Raw genomic sequence first — 21,123 nt, forward strand, 5'->3', positions numbered from 1 at the left:
CTTCACTACACATCTCCTGTGGGCAATAACAGGAAACTATCTGAATTCTTTAATTTGAAACTGGTGCCACATTGCTATATTCCTCAAAAGTAATAGGCAAGCAGACAATGGACTGACATCACAAATGCAATTTAATTTCTATTGAGACACACAGGTGGGTATGTTGTTTTGAATTGCAGACTTTTTTACAAGTCAGGAAATTTCTTTTGGTCTTGTTTTAAAGACCAATAATATGAGACATCCTTTCTGAAGTTTAATTTTATGTATTTTTATGACATGAGTGAAATCGATTTCGGTCCTGTTTATGTACATTGAACAGCAAAAGAAATGCAACTGTTTTTTTAACAGAAGATATAAACATGAATGCTTACTTTTATGAGATTTCATTTCTCGTAACATGCATTTCTTTTGCTGCTCAGTATATGTTATGTCTTCTGAGTACTTCCGTATTGGAAAGGTTTTGTGGTCAGTCATAATGTCGTTGATCTTCAGCATATCAAGTTGCTTCAGTTTGAATGAGAAGCTCTGAGTGAGTAATTAATTGTTATTTATTTATATTTATGTATAACTAATACATAAAGTATATAATCCTGCAGAAGTCAGTGGCACTCCTACAAACACTGTGTTCAATCAGGAAGTGATAACATGATGGCTACCAATACAGAAATTATAAGTATGGACAGTAAACAGAGGTAGTTATGTTTCAAGCATTTAACTGCAGGCCGATTGTTTTAACATGTTTTTGCCAAGAAAGTAGTGTTATTTGAAAGTGAAAACATGTATTCAAAACTCTTTGAAAGCGTTATAGTTTTGGGTCTTGTAACCTTAATGAAACAATGTCTAGACCAGACAAGCATGACACTAAAACTGACTGCTAACGCTGATCAAGCCTATAGAAGGGACAAGGGCATAGATCATTTCATTTTGCATCTCAAGGCTCCCCACGCATGGACTATGTACACTGAATACAAATATCCTCAGAATTACAGACACTACATAAAGTTGGCTGGTATAAAGAACCCAGCCAATTTTCAATAGATTATGACACAGTAAGACATAACTACTGACACATACATTTGAAACTGGTCAAAAACTGTTAAATCCAAATCTTTCACTCTTCTGACAAGTGAATTAAAAGAAATGTGCCTCTGTTCACCCAGCAGGTGATGGGTACCTGGTAGGATGGGGTGAATGTTCACCTTATTGTTCCTTACAGGCAACTGGGGATGTATAATTCTCAAGAAAACAGTCCACACTGATCCTATGAGGAAATCCAAAATGACGTGGTCATCAACTTTGTTAAAACCAATGTATGGTGCAGGCAAACTGAAGATCAGAACATGTTTACAGAACATATTTGAGGTTCTAATCCATGGTCACAAGATCCTGTCAGCTGGCAGCAACCACATACAACAAACAATGAAATCCACAAAAGGCTGCAAAGGATCAAATTTTATTGAAAAACATATTTTGCAATATTTTACATAATGATGAAGGTTATCAGAAGCAAATAAAACATATACACTTACAGTGTATCACAAGATAAGGCTTGTGTGTCTCCCAGAAACAGTAATCAAAATATTGTCTTTATACTTAATAATTACATTCATATAACTCAGAGCTAGCAATATCCTTTGAAACACAGAATATCTACATGAAATATTTACAAGCAAGTTCTATTTCAGTTAAGTGCAGTTCAAATAACAAAATCCAACATCCATGAAACTCTTGATGCTTATTCCCCTGAAGACTTTACAAAGTCCAGAAATCTTCTACTTCTGTTTTGTGTTAAGGTCTGAAACCTTGTTTTTCTGTGTTGTGCAGGATATATTTAGGATCTTCAAACTGTTTTGTGGAGTGAGGTTTGATCCCTTAGAAGAGAAACTGATTCTTAAAGTAGGGAAAGTACCTTGAGTCTTTCACTGAGAGGTATGCTACTCAAAAGAAATTAAAGAAGAGTTGAATAGTTCATATGAAAACAGTATATCCTCTGGCTTTGGGCATTTCAACACACTGCATGGGTTTGGATTCCTTCACTTGTTTTGAGCAGTATAGACTAGAAAATTGTAAGATGATGAGTACGGTAAAACTATGTTAAACTGAATGAATGGGTACAATTTAAAATCTGTAGTGGATGATAAGCAAACAAAAACGACAGGGTATTTAGGAAATCTTGTTGGATAACATGTTTGTTAGATGTACCACATACAAGAGAAAAGACAAATTTGTCAAGACAAATATCTCACTTGACAATGAAAGCAAAAATTCTATTTATAACCTATGCTTTCTGTTTTCGTTGGCTAATATTCAGTGTGTCATAAATTAACAAGAAGTTCTCTCAGTTACACATTAAACATTTGGTGCCAGCAAAATAGCAGTATATTTTCAGATATAGATTTATCACTACAGAAAAAAAAAACACACAAGTTATCCACAGACCTGCAGAGTGATGATGTTTACCACAAACACATGATAACTTATCCCTAACTACAGATCTCAAGTGACATCTCATTTTAGCACAGCCATAAGCTCAGACATGAAGATTCACGACTGGAGTCATATGTTGCATGATCATATCCACATGATGCAAAACATAGACCCTGTGCTTTCGGCAACAGTTGCACACGCTTTTCATGTCCTCCATCTGTGGATTCAAGAATATGCCACCTGTGCCAATATAAGCCAATATGCCACCTGTGCCAATATAAGCCAATATGCCACCTGTGCCAATATAAGCCAATATGCCACGTGTGTATTTGGTTGTTCTTTCAAGCAGGCCTGGTGACAGTCATGTTTCATCATGAAGTTGCAAGAGCTGTAATTCAATACTACAACACAGTTCTGTTCTATGTTGTTTTATGAAAAGAGTTTCTGCTAAAAATGTTTCACAGAAAATGTCTGGCCATGACATAGCCAGAGGGTATAGTTAATTATGTGCTATCATTATATGCATATACATACACAATCTTGTTACCTTGGTGATATACTCCAAATAAGTAATAGGTAAATTATATTTTAACGCTACAACATACAATAGCACTATCAACTTGGAAACTGCTCAGATAAATATAAGTCAAAAATATTACAATTTAAATTTACATAAAATGAATAAGTTAAACCTACAGTTAATCAACTTGGCACGTTTGTTCCTAGCAAAACAATGTACAATATACTGACACTTAGACTGAACATCAGGTTTACAGTACCTATTTAGCACCCTGCACAATCAAATATCCCTGTGATCCAATAACAAACCTGTAACTCAATGTTGATAATGTAGGTTGCCTGAAATGAGTTTGGAATACACCGTTGTCCCCAAAACCATTTTCGAAGGAGAATCATAGTGATGACACCATTCTTAACCCTGCTGTCTGATAACCACTTACCAAGGACAATCATACAGAAAAACAAGAACAAAGGAACCTACATTGTGTATGAGGATATAAATACATGTATATATTAGTTGTATTTTCTGGAATGACTTCCAGTAGAGCTTTATGAGTAAAAATGGCCATTATGTGGGTAAATGATTTTGTGTTGGGCAATAGTCAGTGTATTTCCCATTCAAAGCATATTTGTGCTGAAAAATCAGTTCTTTTTTCAACTTGTGCTACTTTAATAATAACACTTTAGCTTAAATACTTCAGCTGAGAATTTCCTTGATTATATTACCCGCTTATACTGTTTATTCATAAGAACTTTGTGGAAGTGATATATGATATTTATAGTGTATACTGAACGGAGAGATTGAGGGAACAGACCAGTTAATCATAATCTAATTCTAACCCAAAGTGTACAGGTTTTGTATAGTGGAGGGAGTGAGTGAGTATGGTTCTAAGCCGCTTTTAGCAATATTCCAGCTATATCACTGCATGGGATACCAAAGAATAAGGGAACACTGCTGCATGGTCAGATAGCACACGTTTTCCTGCATGAGAATCAGATTTGAGTGCGTGGGTTTTTCATCTAACTTGAACAATGTTTCAGTGGTCAGAGCTTTAGGTGGAAAGAAAGCCTGAAGTGATGCAGTTCTTCAGTGTTTACCACTTTTGTGAAACCAAGGAATGGGACTCACAAATCACTGAAACATAACCAGAGTGTACCTGTGATTCAAACTCATGATCATTACTCATTGTCTGAGCCAGCCAGTAGCGGATCAGTCTCACACCTTTAGTTAGAGGGCAGTATTGTGAGTGTTCCCTAAATCCTTCATGATATAATATCAGCAATATTCCAGCAGTGAGATAGCAGGGAAACCAGTAATTAGCTTCAAACTTTGTAACCATGTACAAACTTTGGACTGTTGAAATAAGCAAGCGCTTTAAACACTAGGCTACCCCATTGCCCTGATTCTTTCATCTTGCAGCAATAAATATGCTCTGGCCATGATAGATTTGCTTCAGTCCTCTGGATAATCGGGTGTTCCTCAACTACTTTTGATATACATAACATGGCGCTGACAACCATAAATTGGCTGGTTGTTCAGTAAGTGCTTGAGTGGTTTCCAGATGTCCAATATTATATACAGGTACAAAAACACACAGTTCCACAGAATAAGCTTATCTTATCTATCTCTCTTTGTTATGTTTGATGCTACACATTTCCAGCCTTATGACAGCAGTCTGTAAATAACTGACTATGGACCAGACAAGCCAGTGATTGATATCATGGGCACAAACCAATGCAATAAGGATAATATCAGCTGCATCAACAACTCACATTGCCCCCTACTTCTCAAAAACGAAAAAACTAAATCTCATCTTTCAAGGACTAGCCATCTTGCTATTTGGGAAATATCTGAAAAATAATAAATCAAAATACACTGATGAAATGCTACTGATACCATGAAGGTAGGAAAGCAATATCAAGAACAATAATATTTGCTAAACGAGAAAAAGATGATGAGTTTTGAAATTCACAATGACCATATAAGGTAATCTGTTAGTACAACAGTAACACATGAGTTTCTATAGAAATTAATAGATTTAGATGGGATCTGGTTTTCTACCAACACCTGACTATGGAGTACTGGTGAGCTGAAACACAGAAAAACACTGCGACACCAACAAACAGCAGTTACGATTGATGTCTGCAGACTTAGTAAAGGGTCATGCTGGAAATAATCACATATCCAATGTATTTTCTCCATGCAAATTAACATAAACATCCTAAACCCATTCACACCAAAATATATTTCCCACAAGACCACACCCATACCTCTCCAACTTGGCAAAGGAAATGTCAAGCTTCATTTAGTAACTTAAGTGACATGTCTTCCTGATACGGTTCAAAATTAAGTCGTGGAGAACGACCACCTCAGCACTTGAATGATTGTAACCAGCTGAATATAACATTTGCTTATGTCAGTCATAATGGTAGGTAACTTTATGGAGCTGAACACTTGGTATTTTCTAAACACATGTATTATAGTCTTGATAAACAAAGACATTTGGAAAGAAAATGTACAGGAACCCATTAACAGGTATTCTACCTCTGAACTTGTCCTGTCCTTTACAAGATGTGTATTTCTTTTCAGTATACAACCCAGGAAAGTACTCCCAATGATCCTCATCTTATAGGTATGAAGAAATATCAGCATGTTTTGAGGTACCTGTAAAACAAACATTCTTGATGAAGTACCATCATTTCCTTCCTATATAATGTTCCCATGGTCACTAATGCATCTGAATTTCTGCAAAAAACACTTCATGTTCTGGGCTTTGGTAAGGACAATTCATTTTGTCATGTATTTCACAAGTAACTTTAAATGAATTGCATCCTGAAAAACAAACTCTGTAAACATTTAAGGAAACTTGTCAGCTTTGACATATATTCAAGTAACAGTCACTGATCAGAAATTCCCTGATTTGACGGACATTTCCTCATGTCCAATGCATTGAAAACTTCTGCAACTCTTTGCAATAATTTATGGTTCACAGATAGACAACTAGAGCTAAAAGAGATGACCAGAAATTAAGGTGAAAGGTATATTTATTTCTTACTGTTCAACTTATTAGTTTCAAATTTCAAAAGCAATAACAAATTACATTAAAAAATGACCGACCTTTTCTGCAGGAAAAACAATGTTGAAGGAGATACTTTAAACTGAATCACACCTTACAGTACTATACAGTATTATTAATTAAAAAAAACAAACTATCTGAATTTCACGCCAAATAAAAAAAATAAATTAATAAATGAAAACGTCCAAGTACTTCCAATTATTTATTTGTAAAATATTTGCATTTGTAAACCAAAAAATCTTAACAGATGGCCTTTAGGGATATGTCTTCACTGTAACAGAATATACTCATGGAAATAAAAAGAGGACACCTGAAAGTACAAATGTTCCCTTATTCTTTTTCTAGATTTCTTCACAAGCTTTGCATTGCACTGTGGGTGAAAGTCTGGAACAGGAAAAAGGAAAACTTATACTGTCATGTGTTCACTTGTTCATTTCCATCAGCATACAATTTGTTGTGACGGATTAACGTCAATTAAATTTTGATTATAAACTAAGAATCATATTGTTTAAAGATGTCTAACTTCAGTGCATCAAGAATCCATCAATAGATTTACAGTAGAGATATTTGTTCCCAGTAATATGTGCATACCTGGTAGAAAAAGTTGTAGAATATCGCATACCAAGTGTGTCAACATTGGATTTACCAGTTAAAATTAGCTTGAAGTATCATAAGGTATCATATGGAAAATGCTGATGAGTTTCGCATTTAGTTTTTTTTAGACATAACAAAACATACTTAAATCCAAACAAGCCAAGTTTCCAAGAAACAAGATCCCAAACATTTAGAATCTGAAAACTGCTGCATCCTAAAATGCATGCCCGAATGCACCATCAAGTGGGAAAACAATATTGTGAAACACCTGTACGTTAACCATACCATCAATCGACCAATACAGGTGCGGAATATGTGCAGTTGATGAACTTGGAACATCACACAATTTATGTACAAGTATTTATATGGGTCTTCTTCTGTGTTATCTCAAACCTGGCCTATTCATCAGTGCACCATTGCAACCATCCGTGTGATTAGTATACCTACATGAAGAGCTGATGAAACTCTCAGCACCATCTCAGTTACATGGCTTTTCAACTTCATACGCGAGGAGAGGCCAGAGAGATCCAAATCCCGCATACTTACCACTTGGATAAGCCTGATGGGTATTGTGCTGAAGATCATGATTAGGCCAAAGCTGGAATTACAATCCCATCTTGTCGAAGGGACATAACTATGAAAGCTTAGGCTGATACTGTTTGGTTATATAATCGGTAGAAGTAATACATGGTGGTCAGGCTTGTCTACTTAAAACTGAACCCAGTCTTCTGAAATATTAATCACAAATGTTTTGAGAGTCTAGCCATACAGAGAGATAACTCCAAGATGATGCCTCAGACACTATACCCATGTGGGATCTGAACCCTGGTAGCCAGTACCATAAGCAAGGGCAGTTGATCTTCCTAAACACTTCTTATTAGCTCATGAGGAAGACTAATTCATGTATTAGGGAATTAATAAGTTTTAATACACGAATTAGTCAATTTTCTGTACTGCTTGCCACAATATGCAGTAATATGTGATGCCATCTAAATGATGCTTTGTCCTTTTACTCTTCTTTCCTGTTCAGTTCTGCAGTTGATATAGATCTATGTGTACATACCCACTCAGCCATCATTTTATACTGATTTTTATACTGAATTTTATACTGACTGTTTAGTGCCAGAGGTCAATATTTTAAAAATGACATCCTACACTCTGAGGAACTTCTTTCCACAGAAAAAAACACTCATGAACAAGACTATGGACAAATCAACCAACTTTGATACAAATATCACTCTCTCACCGACACCTTCCAGAGGCACAAAGAGACTATATACTCCCATGATTCAATCATCAGAAATATTTGTCCAATTCCCAAACTATAGTATTCATAGTAAATCTTCAATCCATCAACACAAAATGTCAAACATGTGAAACACACAGGACATCAACAACACTTCAAGGCCTTGTAAACACTACGTCCTTCATCCCTGTGGCCATATACAGCTGCATTGCGATATGACAGTGGTGTATCTAAATATACCTCATGAGGCCTTGCATGCCCCATGTAAGTCACATGATCCCTGTATTTTGCATGAATTCTCTTCAGAAGCTACCATTGTCTGATATTGAAGATATGTAGAATATATCTATGCACGTCGTTGGTACATGGTGCTCAGGGGAAAATTTCAATATGGGTAATATAACTGTAGCTACTACTGGTCCGAACACACTACAACCAGAAATTGATTTCATTTGTTTAATCAAACATAATGACCACATTGTAAAGCAGCAATTCCCAGGTTCTGACAGACCATAGTGAATACAATGGACTGAAGTATCAACAATGACATTTAGTGTGTAACGAGGAAAAGGCATGGCCTCCTTGCATGATATGACAAATACCCTTTTCACATGTCATCTAGGCACCACCCTTATTGGTACAAGAGAAACCAACTTTAAAGCCAGCATTGAATAATCATATTTTTAAGCCAGGCATTCACTGTCTCATGAGATCTCATAACGTAGCCAATTCATTCTATAAACTTTGTTACATTCAAGGATTCCTTTTCCTGTTGGGCTATTAGCATATAATCACACTCCACTTTGAACACCAATACTCTCTAAGACCCTTCACTTTGTCCCAGTCTTTCAACCAAAGTATGTGTAATATATGCATGGTGATATAATTACTAAAAACACTGTATTAGGACTGCTGGTCTATGAGATACTCTGTCGCCCTTTCAACATCCCAGTTCCTTGTTGATAAAGCTTGTCTCGCTTCTCCCTGAAATAGGCAATGTTTACATCAGGTATATCATCACAACATACAGCATTGTTTTGCAGGAAAGGAAATTACACATAGGCAGTGATCACAAAAAAAAAATCAACCCAGTCAGATAATGATTCATAACAGAATAGTGACATCTTCCACAAGTTATTTAGATCCCGCTTTTCGTCCTCTTTTAATGCAAGATAAAAGGGACGTATTTTTCAATAAATCCCCTTGGAGTAGGGTTTCAAGTGGCAGGACATCATAATAAATGAAGTTTAATAGCAACAACTTAAAAGTACTAACCTCTGCAAATCCCATGTTGACAATCTTGATAACCTTTTTTTCTAATTCTTCTTCTCTTTTTGGTCCTGCAAAGTATAATCACACATAATACAGACCGCTCATTATCAGGTAAACAAACTTCAACACTTAATGGGGTGAAATAAAGGTAAAACACAGTGTTTATGTTCATTTCACTGAACAAGCATGTGTGTGCCTGGCTGCTGGTACTGGTTTTATGGCATTACCTTGTCACTGTTAGATACAGATACAGTGTAAGGACTGAGCAAGCCAGTCCTTTCACATACTCTATTAATTTTAGGTACTCAGTATCATCTCCTAGTTTTAATGCATGTTCAAGTGAGGAGTCCAGAAGATAAAAAATTAAAAATCCAGTGCAGATTGACAATATTTCTTAAAGGGGCACTGATGCGGAGCGAATAATAATTCTCGCCAGCGGTCTAATTACGAAACCAAGCAGCAAATTGGTCTGCACCCGCTCCCTCGACCGTGACGGACAAAGGGACTGGGCTCCTGTCCACATTAGCAGTCGGATGCCCATCATATGCCATTATTTAAAATATCTATGGTATTCTTTATCTGATTATGCCATAAAAGGCGACTCAGCTTGTCGTAAGAGGCGACTAACGGGATCGGGTGGTCAAGCTCGTTGACTTGGTTGACACATGTCATCGGTTCCCAATTGCGCAGATCGATGCTCATGTTGTTGATGACTGGATTGTCTGGTCCAGACTCGATTATTTACAGACTGCCACCATATAGCTGGAATATTGCTGAGTGCGGCGTAAAACTAAACTCACTCACTCACCCTTATCTGATTGTAACAAAATATCCCAGCAGTGTAGTTTTTTTCTGATGCTTGGATGGTAAAGTGACCGATCCAATTTGATCCTATTTCTGTGTTTTTTACTTCGATATTTACCTCGATATGTTATGTGAAAATATGATGTCTACAGGCACGTAGCAAGCCATTTGTTTCAGTCTGAGAGATTGCAAAGCTTTATATTTAGATAGTTTTGAGTGTTGGCCCTGCTGTCATAGCAAGAATCATACATAAATTTTGGTAGCTATGGTAGCTACCCTGGTTTATTATCTATGATAATAAAAACACACAGTTGATTTATTTGAATTCGTAAACTAAAAACAATGACTTTGCCATTGGTACAGAAATCTGAAAATTTTCTTTTGAAAAACAAACCTGATTACACCTATTTACCCAAGTACACAGCAAAAATGCCTGTATGTATTTCTTATGTAACGACGTTCCGTTGGTATCCTCAAAACTGTTTCAGCCCATAAGTGTTTTCAGGCTGCATGCGAAACAGAGATTACATCTTACTTGCTGAAACTCGTGTTTGATGGTGTAAACCTACACATGTTATTTGTCACCATTCTCTTGATGGTCAGTTAAAGAATTTATATCAGGTATAATTAGTGGTAACACCACTCAGGTTACTCAACAAAGCTTCCCATTTGGCATTTCTCCTGTCTGAAGTATATACTCAACATTACTAATTAAGGTCTGTAGTGGCAAATGGATTGTATGTTATGTAATATATGCATGTAGCTGATGCAAGACTTTTATCCTCTACAGCGGATTTGTCAAAAGGCAGTGTGTGTAGATGTACTAATCTGTAGTGACTACACCCTGTCGTAAAGTGCGAGAGTAAAAACAAGAATTAACCACCATTGCATTGATTGATTGCTCATTATTGGTTAACTAAATTACTTACATAATACAATAAGTTGCCAGGTGTGCTATCTTAGGTGACCAATGAGAGGTTTATCAGGTTTTCACCAATGTAAAAAGACGTGAAACGATGTGTTATTTTTGCACAAATTAGACTGTTGTAAGACTGTTATTATTGTAGACTGTTATTTACCAGCCGCAGATGAATAGAATATTTTTCTTTTATGTGGACATTGATGGATACATTCCTGAACAAGATAGTAGCCTGACATTGTTGCTATAACATTAGTCTGTTTTAAATTCATCATTTGCATTTTGTTTAATTTATAAATGCTATAATTTGTTGTATTTTTCAGCAGAATCTATATGACAGAAAACACACACTAGATCGTGTATGTGTGTGGAATAGGATCCAAACTGGCAGTCTAAACAATGTTTAAATGTTACAGTCATGTTAGAAATTAACAATAAGTATAAGCAGACCATGTGTTCTTTCATTAATTTTCAAAATCATACAAATATGACAATAAACTAATTAGGGTTATGACACAAAATATAAAGACGAACACTGGCTTCGTTATTTTCCCATCCTAATAGTTTTTTACCATTTCTACCACTTGCAGATGATTAACCTTCAAAGTGTTTCATTTGTTTTCATAATGCATTTGTAATGAAGTAAAAATGACTTCACCTTAGCTGATCTGTCTATAATTAAACTCAAAACTGCGCATACGGGCTGTGCTGCAGAGGTCACAAACCAATCACAAACTCTAGGATATCATCCGCGTACTCACAGGAGAAAACAATAACAAAAGGAACAACCAGTCCATGGAAATTGCTCCACATCAGTGCCCCTTTAAGCACTGTGGCGATAGCCACCTTGTCAAAACATCAAACTTATTCCCTTAAGCTTCAAAGCAAAGTACTCTCTGCTGTGTAACACAACAGATGTTAAGTAACTGCTTCTGGACCAGTCACAATACATTTTGCATGTAGAATTGTAAACTGTTGTTGTTATATCAATATGTTTAATGTTATTCTTGTTTTGAGTGAGAGAGATAAGGGGAAATAACACCTCCACAACACATAACTTCACTTCAATACAAAAAGCTGAAAGGGCAGATAACTCCTCATGGCATGGTGTTAATGTGTCTTTATGGGACAAGTTGAGTAAGCGCACAATATTTTCCATCATGACATGTTAATACAGAAACAGAAATCTTTGCACCAGTCCTGTGATCACTGGTCATTGTCTGTATGCCCTATACTAATGTGATCTACCATTCTTTAGCATGTTATATTTATTAAAACTCTACACATTAGTTTCTGTTGCTGAGTAATGTATTGACCAAACACAATGAAAATACACTGCACCTCCAGCATACACTGATGTCCAGTGCCTCGCTGTCCTGGCAAATATATCCGGCACTTCCTTGTATTGCTGGGCTACCACTGCATCTTGAGGATCATCTGGTTCTGCAGCTGCCAGCAGCGCTTGTAACGACAACAGTACTGTCCGTAACGTCATGGCAGCAGCCCTGAAAGTACACAAAAGTCACATTATGTTCCAAGGTATCAGGCACAAATCTATCTACCTTAACTGTTTTGAATGCTCAGAAAGTCCAGTAAAGCTACGTAATGCGCGATCTTTTTTTTTTGTGAGGGGCGATAACTCTCTTTTTGAAATGATACAAGCGACGGTCCAACAGCTCACTTCTCACGTCTGGTTCCGGACTCAAATTGCTACATGTAAAGACAGAACCCAGCAAACGCGTTGCTGGGGTCACATTGATTGAAAAAATGATTGTTTACGAAGACTAGCCAATAACTTTGATTTTTAGTTATATTTTTACAAATTTAACTGATAATTAATTATTAAAGTGCACATGCATCATCATAAAAAAAAAAGAAATACAAAATTCTACAGTGCAGCTTCAATTTAAAAGGGGAAAAGATTCTGACTTTTTTTACATATTTATGTTACAATTTGAAAATTCAATTTATTTTATCAAAACATGAAGAGAAGGCTCTAATAAATGCAATATCAGCTTTTTCTTGACTATTATAATAATCTGATTGTTGTGAAGACAAGCTGTATGTAGACACAACAATAAAATGTAAACCTTTGTTGCTTCAACACTTAACAATGCCATTTATTATACTAGAGATTGAAATTTATAATCAGTATGAATATATGTATTTCTTTTTAGTTATGCAATAAGAGACAGAATTTGGAAAGTAACCTTGAATATGTACTTATCCTAGCAGTACTACTTCTGTGTCTGAAATGTTATATTTAATAAATGAATATTTTAATATTATTCCCTCTTAGTAAAAATAAAAGAAAAAAAAAAACTTAAGAAAAAATACAAAACATTTTAATCTATTCCCAAAATTCAGGATAATTAAAATGCTGTAGAAATTTGCAATGTCTTAAGCATTATTTATCCATTTTGTGATTTAATATTTCGTGCATCACAAACAGTTAAACACATAAAAACGTAGACTTTAGTTATGCCCATGTATATCCTATTTTAAAATAGCATGGCTACATGTAGGTGATGATTGACATAATTCGTCCGTTACTGTTATCTTACAATTACGTGACCGTTGTTTCTCACTTCTCTCTCTGACTGCTAAAAATTTGTGTTGTCAAAATTCTCAATCCCATGTTGTATGACCCGATGAAATTTATGTAACATGACTTTCAGTGTTTCTCATTTCACGCACCCCATCAGCTCCTCACTGCAGTGAGTTACATGAATGTAGCCACATCGACTGTAATACTAAAGTGATTTGCGGACATATACAATGAAAATGCACCGCGGTTTTAAATGCGTGGTACTGCGACATCTAGTGCCAAACTTAAATTACCGATTGCGAAACATCAACAAACCGTCAAAACATGACGATCAGCTGATTCCACCGTCCAGCTTCGAACTGCTATTTCTCAATACATTCTAGAAATATAAGCAGTCATGACTATCCCAGGTGTTTCATAGAAAATTGGAATAAATACTTCAGGACATGATACTTGCTAGATCATCTTAAAAGGAAAAAGATATACGGTTCATGCAACAGCGGGAACGTTTCCGGTGAAGGTGAAGGTTTATACTGGTTAACTGTCTCTAAGTGCAATAGTAACACGTATGGCTCACATCACGTATACAACATGCGCTGTCAGTTTAAGGTTGGACCATCCGGATCAGCGCACCCGGCGGATTGGTGAAGGGAAGATAATTTCAAAAAGATCGCCCATTGGTTAATACAAACATATTTTGAAAGAATTTTCAAGACTAAAACTTTTTCAAAGACACACAAATAGCTGAATACACGCTTGTATCAGACTTAGTTCATTTTTATAACAACCAGTGTGAATGTTTGCTGTTGGAAAATAGCCTTGTTTGGACCTAACAATCATGTGACTGATATAAGCAATGAACCACATCATTACTGTTCACTGACACATCAGCCTGACCACACGATTAATTTACTAATCCTCTACCAGAAAGCAGGACAACCAAATCAATTATGTGAGTGGAAGTCGTTTTGTCACAAACAGCAATGTTTCAGCTGTTATATTCCAGTGGAGAACGACGTACTGGGGACCCTTCTGACAGATAGCTTACAGGCTGTTTGCTTGAGAACCTTTCTCTTGAATACAGTAAACGGTCTACAACGAACATGCTAATAATGAACATATGAATATAACAAAATATTTTGGTTATCAGTTATTAACAAATTAAAATACTGATCTCTTTGAGTTCATCATGACCATGGTTTACTGAATGACATCATATCTTTGCAGGGTATTTAGAAGTAGAATGCATAAAAATGCCAGATTTATGAATGTCAACTTGCTCGTTGTGAAACAGCACGATGTGTGATGAAGGAGATGTTGAAGGAACAAGCATAAACTCTGAAACGTTGTCTTACTCCCAATAACGAAGTTGATATCAATAAATCTTGCTTTTCTTAAACACCATATCGGTAAATATTTACACCAAAATGAGGAACTACGGATGGTGCTTACATGTTTATTGCAGCAATACATAACCTGAAGATGCTACCAACTTACCACTGATCCTTCAATATATCCAAGCATATTGCACCTGTGACTGAGCTGATGTTTGGATGCCATATCTTGGTGACAAACTTCACCTGTATGTGTAAAGAAAGCTTATCTATCATCCAGCCTTTGCTAGTTGAAAGGGTCATGGTGAAAATCACTGTTGACACTGTAAATCTGATGAAACAATAAGATAATAGTTACTTCAGTACATCTTATGTTTCACAAGTAGGAAGCAGTGCGTTAAAATTGTAAGATTTTTTTATAAAAATATGAATGTTGATATGGTTGACAATGAAGGTGAGAAAAGCAAGTTTTTGTCCTTTTCCTGACAGACTGGTCTGCTGGCTCTACTATGCAGTTTTGAACTGGTAAGTTTCCTGGTTAGACTGCATACACATTTAGTGACAATGAAACAGGAAATTCAATGCTACTGGTTGTTTGACATTGTCTGGAAATAGAAACAAATTTCCTCCTTATGTTCCATGTTTGCTGATGAACAGCTACAATCGTGTTATGAAACTACTTTGAGTGTATGTCACTTGCAGTTTTCGCAGAACTTAAACTTGTTTAATGTGTGCAAAACTTTCCTTATTTACTAGAATCATTTGTCAGCACTGCTTTTGTAACCTTCCATAAGGAAGTAACTCCATCCATCATCACGACTGGGACAACTCAACATTTACTGAAGAGCTGGTCACAAGAAATGTGATTTCTTGTTTTACCAAAGCCCTGATCAATACTGTTTACACATCAACATATGATTCTAAAGTACCTATGGCTGGGAACAGTGATAACACTGTTTTCTTCTTCTTTCATCAGATAAGCAAAGTAGAAATAGAATATATACATACTGATACCAACTGAGTTTAAGTTTAAGCTGCTTTTAGCACTATTCCATCCATATCACAGCTGGGGACACCAGAAACAGGCCTTACACTTTGTACTCTGTCGGAAATCAAACCCAGGTCCTCACCATGACGATTGGACGCTTTTATAACAACCTGGCTACCCATCTCTGCCAATACTTGTACTGTGTATCCTATGTGCATCATGAATCATATCAAAGTTAACATATGGTGGTACAGGAGAGTCATTGTGCATCATGTTACCTATATTTACTGTGTATACACTGTGATCATAATGATAAGCTTGTTGAGAACTGTGGGCCAACTTCATGGTACCAGAGATGAAGAGGGAATCAGGTACTGGGACAGTCATAACTAACGTCTGGGTCGGGAGGTAACCATGTAGGGCAAGTACCCTCAGGAAGACCTGTACCTATGTTTAGTCATCCCCTGTTTGCCATGGGAACATTGTTTCAATGAAACAAAATCACTCTGACTCCATGGCTACACTACAAGTCACCAAAGTCACCATTTCTTTCTGATCAAGCTGACTGTCTGAGCAATTGTTCTGACGTTCATATGTGTGAATAAACATCAAGTTTCAGTCAACTTCATTTGAAAAAACAGATTGATTCTCCACATGGTAAAGAAAAGATATGCACAAAAATATTGTATCACATAAAGCCAAAGGAAAAGACAACACTCAAAAGTCAGAAAAAAGATTAATGTGAAATATATACACACAAAAGGTCTCTTCCCTGCAATTAATTAATGGCACCAATTTTCAAACTTGGTCTCTGGCAACTTCATTAGTTTGTGAGGATACTAGTCAGCATTCAGACACTTCTTGATTGTACATAAAGACTAGGGCTGTAAGGATTCAGTCACATATTTGATGAATCAAACTGTAACCCTTCATGAATTCAATTCTTCATTCCTGGTCACCAGAACTGAATATTAATGAATATTTACAAGTTTTTTAAGGGAGCATGCTTTACTTGAACCATTATGTCCTTTATACAAACAGAGCCATGCAGTGATGGAGTAGGTAATAGCTTTGCAGCAGCACATGTGATGTTAGTTCACAATGACTGCACATGGTACTGTGGACTATGACTAATACATACCAAATCTGAGTGCCATCAGATCAACATCTTGAAACATCAGTTTTCTTATAAAGCAGGAAGAGTTGTTAGTATAAACGTTCAAACCTTGAGGGGTTCTTACATTTGGCTTCTGTAATATTTTTACACAGTGATTGTCAACCTCAAACATGTTTAACAAAAAAAACCATAATGACACCTGGGCCCTATGCTGAACCTTGGCCTATAAAAATTAAGAAAATACACACCTTGGGAGGGTTGAATGGATAGGTTTCTGGTACTTTGATGTCCAGTTTGAATGTGCCCCCTTCATATGGTGTGTCAGGAGGTCCTGCTATCTCGCCTCTCAGGTCATTGTACTGGTCATCAACAAGTTCCACCTTGATGTCACACTTGGCAATCTGAAGAAATACAAGTGATGCATCTTGATGACCTTTGCTGAACAACCCAAACAAGTATCAGTTAAGGTTTCTAAATACTTCTCCCAAACGATGCTTAGCAATGAAAAATGACCATCACTTTGTTACAGTCAGGTAATATCAGTTCATAATCCTCAATATCAACTTTTTTTTCCCAGCAAAAACAAAGAATTCGTGACTAAGATCAAAATTGTAATTGTCCCCATGGCAACAAGCGCATAAAACTACTACATGCAACATGATTGGTCACTCAAAGAAACGGACTAATTGGAATCTGAATCTGTCTTTCAAAATGCATCAGATAATGTAAATCACGAAATTTTTGCGTCATGATATTCTTGCGAGCAGCGACCAACAGACATTTTTACGTCACAATATTTTTGCGACTTGCCTAATTCTCAAAAAATTGCTTAGCTGGACAGTTTCAAAGCTTACTTGCATCTGAAAGTTTTATCTGAAGTAAATCCTATCACATGTTAAAGTTTGCCGCTAATCTTCAACACCATTCAGAGGAGTATGTCCGCATGTATACAATCAGTGATGTTTTCCTAAAAACAGCACATGCTGCATAGGCCCGATAAGCTCAAAACAGTTCAAAAGGATTAAATGAAATGGAATGACTCTAATAAATTGGCACTGATGAAGGACCAGTTTAGTCAGTGTCAGCAAAGCTGTTGATCTCCATTTAAGTGTCATGAAACCTGGATGGTCTTGGCCTTTCAAATTGTCTCTAGGAAATGTGTGTTGCGTGGTTGGTGCCTGTCTTGACTACTGATTGAGTGACTTTTGTTCAGGTATCCATTGTTTGACATGTGACACGCGAGTATGAGTAATGCTAGTAATTAGTCATTCTTCGCGTTGTTGTCTTTGCTTAATTCATGCATTGTCTAGATCTGTTGTTAATTATATGAACTGGTGAATAATAAAGCGAAGATAGGACAGGTTGTTTGCTGATAATTCATTGCAATCTACCAGCAAATTGCGTCATGATATTTTTGAGAGCTCAAGTCATTCGCAATTTTACAAAAATGTCATGCTCGTAAAAATTTAATGATTTACAGTATTCTCATAACACTGAATTGTAGGCTTCGCACTGTCATGTGAAATAGCTTGCAACAGAGAGAGATGTCCAGAGTTTGATACTCAAAACAGCAGCTTGCATCATCGGGGGAATGCAGATAATTTTGCTACAGCAAAACTAAGCTTGTGTTCTGTGCTTTGCTTATACTTGAGTTATAATTGAGTCGCTTAAAAAAATACTCGTAATGCATTTCAGATTTACAGTTAATGTTGTTCAAGCGAACCAACACGACTCGCCAATATTCTTAAAGTGCGCCATATGAACTTTCAATGTGTGAATGGTGCATGGCCTAGAATGAACACTGCTTACTGTCCATTAGTAAGATGAGGGGATTCTAAAATGCAAGTAGTCATGGTCATTTATTGAACATCAATAGAAACATACCACTGTATGTACTGATACATCAAAGTTCAGAAAGTTCAGAAAAGCAGTATCATCACTGTTTTAGAGCTGGCAAGGCAAGTTCATTGTCTCTGTCTATGACCTGGGTTTCTTTTACAAAGTGACGCTGGCAATCCCTACCTCAGTTGTCACCATCCCAAACAACATATTTTGGGGTATAGTGTAACTCCTGGATTCAAGATTAGTCTGATATTACAAATGCTGTAGTGACAAAATAGCACTGTGCCCAGGCAGTTTCAGCACTTGTAAACATCACAAGAACCTTACTTCCATGGCTTATTTCTGGAACAATAGTAGATTGACATCCAAAATAATTTCATTTATTAATTCAAATTTAGTAACAATGCCCCATGGCCTATGGCATTTCGCTCTTGAAAAATTGCTGATGCCCACAGAGTTCTATCGTATGAGCCTATTGTTCTGTAAATCTGTTAATATTTCCATCAGACACATTTGATGGTGCTAAAGAACACAAATACTGTCTATCACAGGATTTCAGATAGGACTTACTCTAACTACAATGTGACACTTTGTCCCATATAGACACTGAGTGTTCCCAACCCAAGGACTGAATTGAAGCTGAACTAATACTGAACAGGTCAAACAGGATGCCATGTTAAAAGTATATGGCAACTAATGAATAGCAAACCAAGGCACCACACTACTATGTAAACTTGATTTCAGGCTTAAATGCTTTTCAGTCGGTGAGTAAATCAAAAACATAACAGGAGCGTGAAATATATCTTGATTTAGGTAATTGTTACATAAGTATGTGGTGGACAATAATCTGCTCCTTGGAATCCATCCAGCTTACTATATCATCTGAAGGCATTGGTTGGTCAGTTTTCAGTAAGGAGATGGGCACATGATAACAGAGAGTGACATAGTACATTTGGTGAAGTCTGCACTATTTTGAGCGAGGAAGAATCACAATAGTACCATAACCAGAGCTGACGGAATCTGTGATTTTACGTTCGCCAACTCATGACGAGTTCTCATTTCATTTTCGGTCATTTACAACACATGAAAAATAAATACCTCATCACTTTTGATAACTTCTTTGAATTCCCTCTTTATTCTGTTAATGGCGATCGGGACGGTAGCCATTATAAAAATGGACAATAGTTTTTTGTTTGGCTTGTTTCTGAAGACAACACTGTATTCCAACTCTAAATGTAACTTCCGGTTAACCCCGAACATGCGCATACCCATGGCTACCAAAAACCTATGTCGTTACCTTTTTCCATTGACTATTAATTGTTTATGTATCATACGGGAAATTGATAAGGCATATTAATTTGTATTTTCTTTGTTTTCTTCGCGACCCGAAAGCTGAAGTGTGAAATGACTTCCCTGAAAACGAGAATATGCATTGTTACAAAAGACAAACCACAGAATATCTGAAATGTGAATCTGTTACTTACAGTTTCACAAACTGTCTCACAAACTGTCGCGTTTCTTATAATATGTACATGATGTTTTATGTTTGCGTGTAGGTTGATACAACATGCACGATAGTCGTCACCTAAAGACGCTTCACGATTCGACTGTGCCTTTCTGATAACCTTTGGAATTAGCCCTTAAGATATTCACTGGTGTCTTGTGAAGAATATAAGGTCATCATTCAATTAAACATATATGCTAAAGTTAAGAAATACGGTTTTGCTATTTCCTTCGACAGAATAAATCGACAAAAAAGGTTTAATAATTTCGTCACACGGTGTTTTGAAAGGGTGTTCGGGACTGTGCCTCAGGAAATACGGAATTTACAAGGGTCTTACAGTCTCGTACACCCTTTCAAAACACCGTGTATCTAATAATATTATGGAGGTAGCTACATGAATGGTCTCATTATCCTGAAGGGTAGTAAGTTGCTAATGATGGCATTTTCGCAGTGATGTATACTATCAAAAAAATGGATAGACGTGAAATCTGTTGCGAAAATGTGGTTGGTTTTTTTTTTGTATAACTCGTCCACAAATAGACTTCATTGGTGCAAGGAATTTTGCACCAGCTTAGAAGGAGGTAGTGTCTATACAACCAGGGAGCCTTTATAGAGGTAGTAGAGTATCCCTGATACAACCAGGTGGATAACGGAGATAACGGAGACACTGAGAGCGATGGTGACAATGTAGCACGACCCAGACATCGGGTTTCCTGGCTCTCAGACTAATCTCTGTCAGCCCGTTCCATACAGTATGACCAGGTATCCCCTGAAGTCAAGTCGATCTTGGGCTGCAGTGGTAACTCGAGGTCTGCTTGTACGGGGACGGTCATTTGTTATACCTGTATGATTGCAAAGAGCTGCAAGGCATGATATCGCATGGACCGCTTCGTCTGTATGTTGCATATGTGCAACCGGACAATCAGTGCAAC

General features: G+C 36.7%; 1 protein-coding gene across 1 annotated transcript; it reads right to left on the reverse strand.

The window, feature by feature from the left end:
• Positions 1–1,437: 1,437 nt before the first annotated feature.
• On the reverse strand, positions 1,438–19,951 carry LOC137274627 (ubiquitin-conjugating enzyme E2 K-like). Its single transcript, XM_067807927.1, has 6 exons — positions 19,786–19,951; positions 17,094–17,246; positions 14,904–14,986; positions 12,200–12,363; positions 9,139–9,203; positions 1,438–8,847 (listed from the first exon to the last, which is right to left on the reverse strand). Exons 1-6 carry the CDS (start codon positions 19,945–19,947, stop codon positions 8,767–8,769), a joined length of 708 nt encoding a protein of 235 aa, XP_067664028.1. The 5' UTR covers positions 19,948–19,951; the 3' UTR covers positions 1,438–8,766.
• Between the last annotated feature and the right edge of the window lie 1,172 nt (positions 19,952–21,123).

The sequence above is a fragment of the Haliotis asinina genome, chromosome 2 (genome assembly GCF_037392515.1).
Source record: "Haliotis asinina isolate JCU_RB_2024 chromosome 2, JCU_Hal_asi_v2, whole genome shotgun sequence".
NCBI classification, from domain to species: Eukaryota; Metazoa; Mollusca; class Gastropoda; order Lepetellida; family Haliotidae; genus Haliotis; species Haliotis asinina.

What these genes read in the sequence shown, in the direction of transcription:
- LOC137274627 (XM_067807927.1), bottom strand. Translation starts at nt 19,947, where the DNA reads ATGTTCGGGGTTAACCGGAAGTTACATTTAGAGTTGGAATACAGTGTT. An exon ending in GATATATTGAAGGATCAGTG is followed by an intron (nt 12,364 to 14,903) that starts GTAAGTTGGTAG and finishes GTGTACTTTCAG; the next exon opens with GGCTGCTGCCATGACGTTAC. An exon ending in TCAACATGGGATTTGCAGAG is followed by an intron (nt 8,848 to 9,138) that starts GTTAGTACTTTT and finishes TGCCTATTTCAG; the next exon opens with GGAGAAGCGAGACAAGCTTT.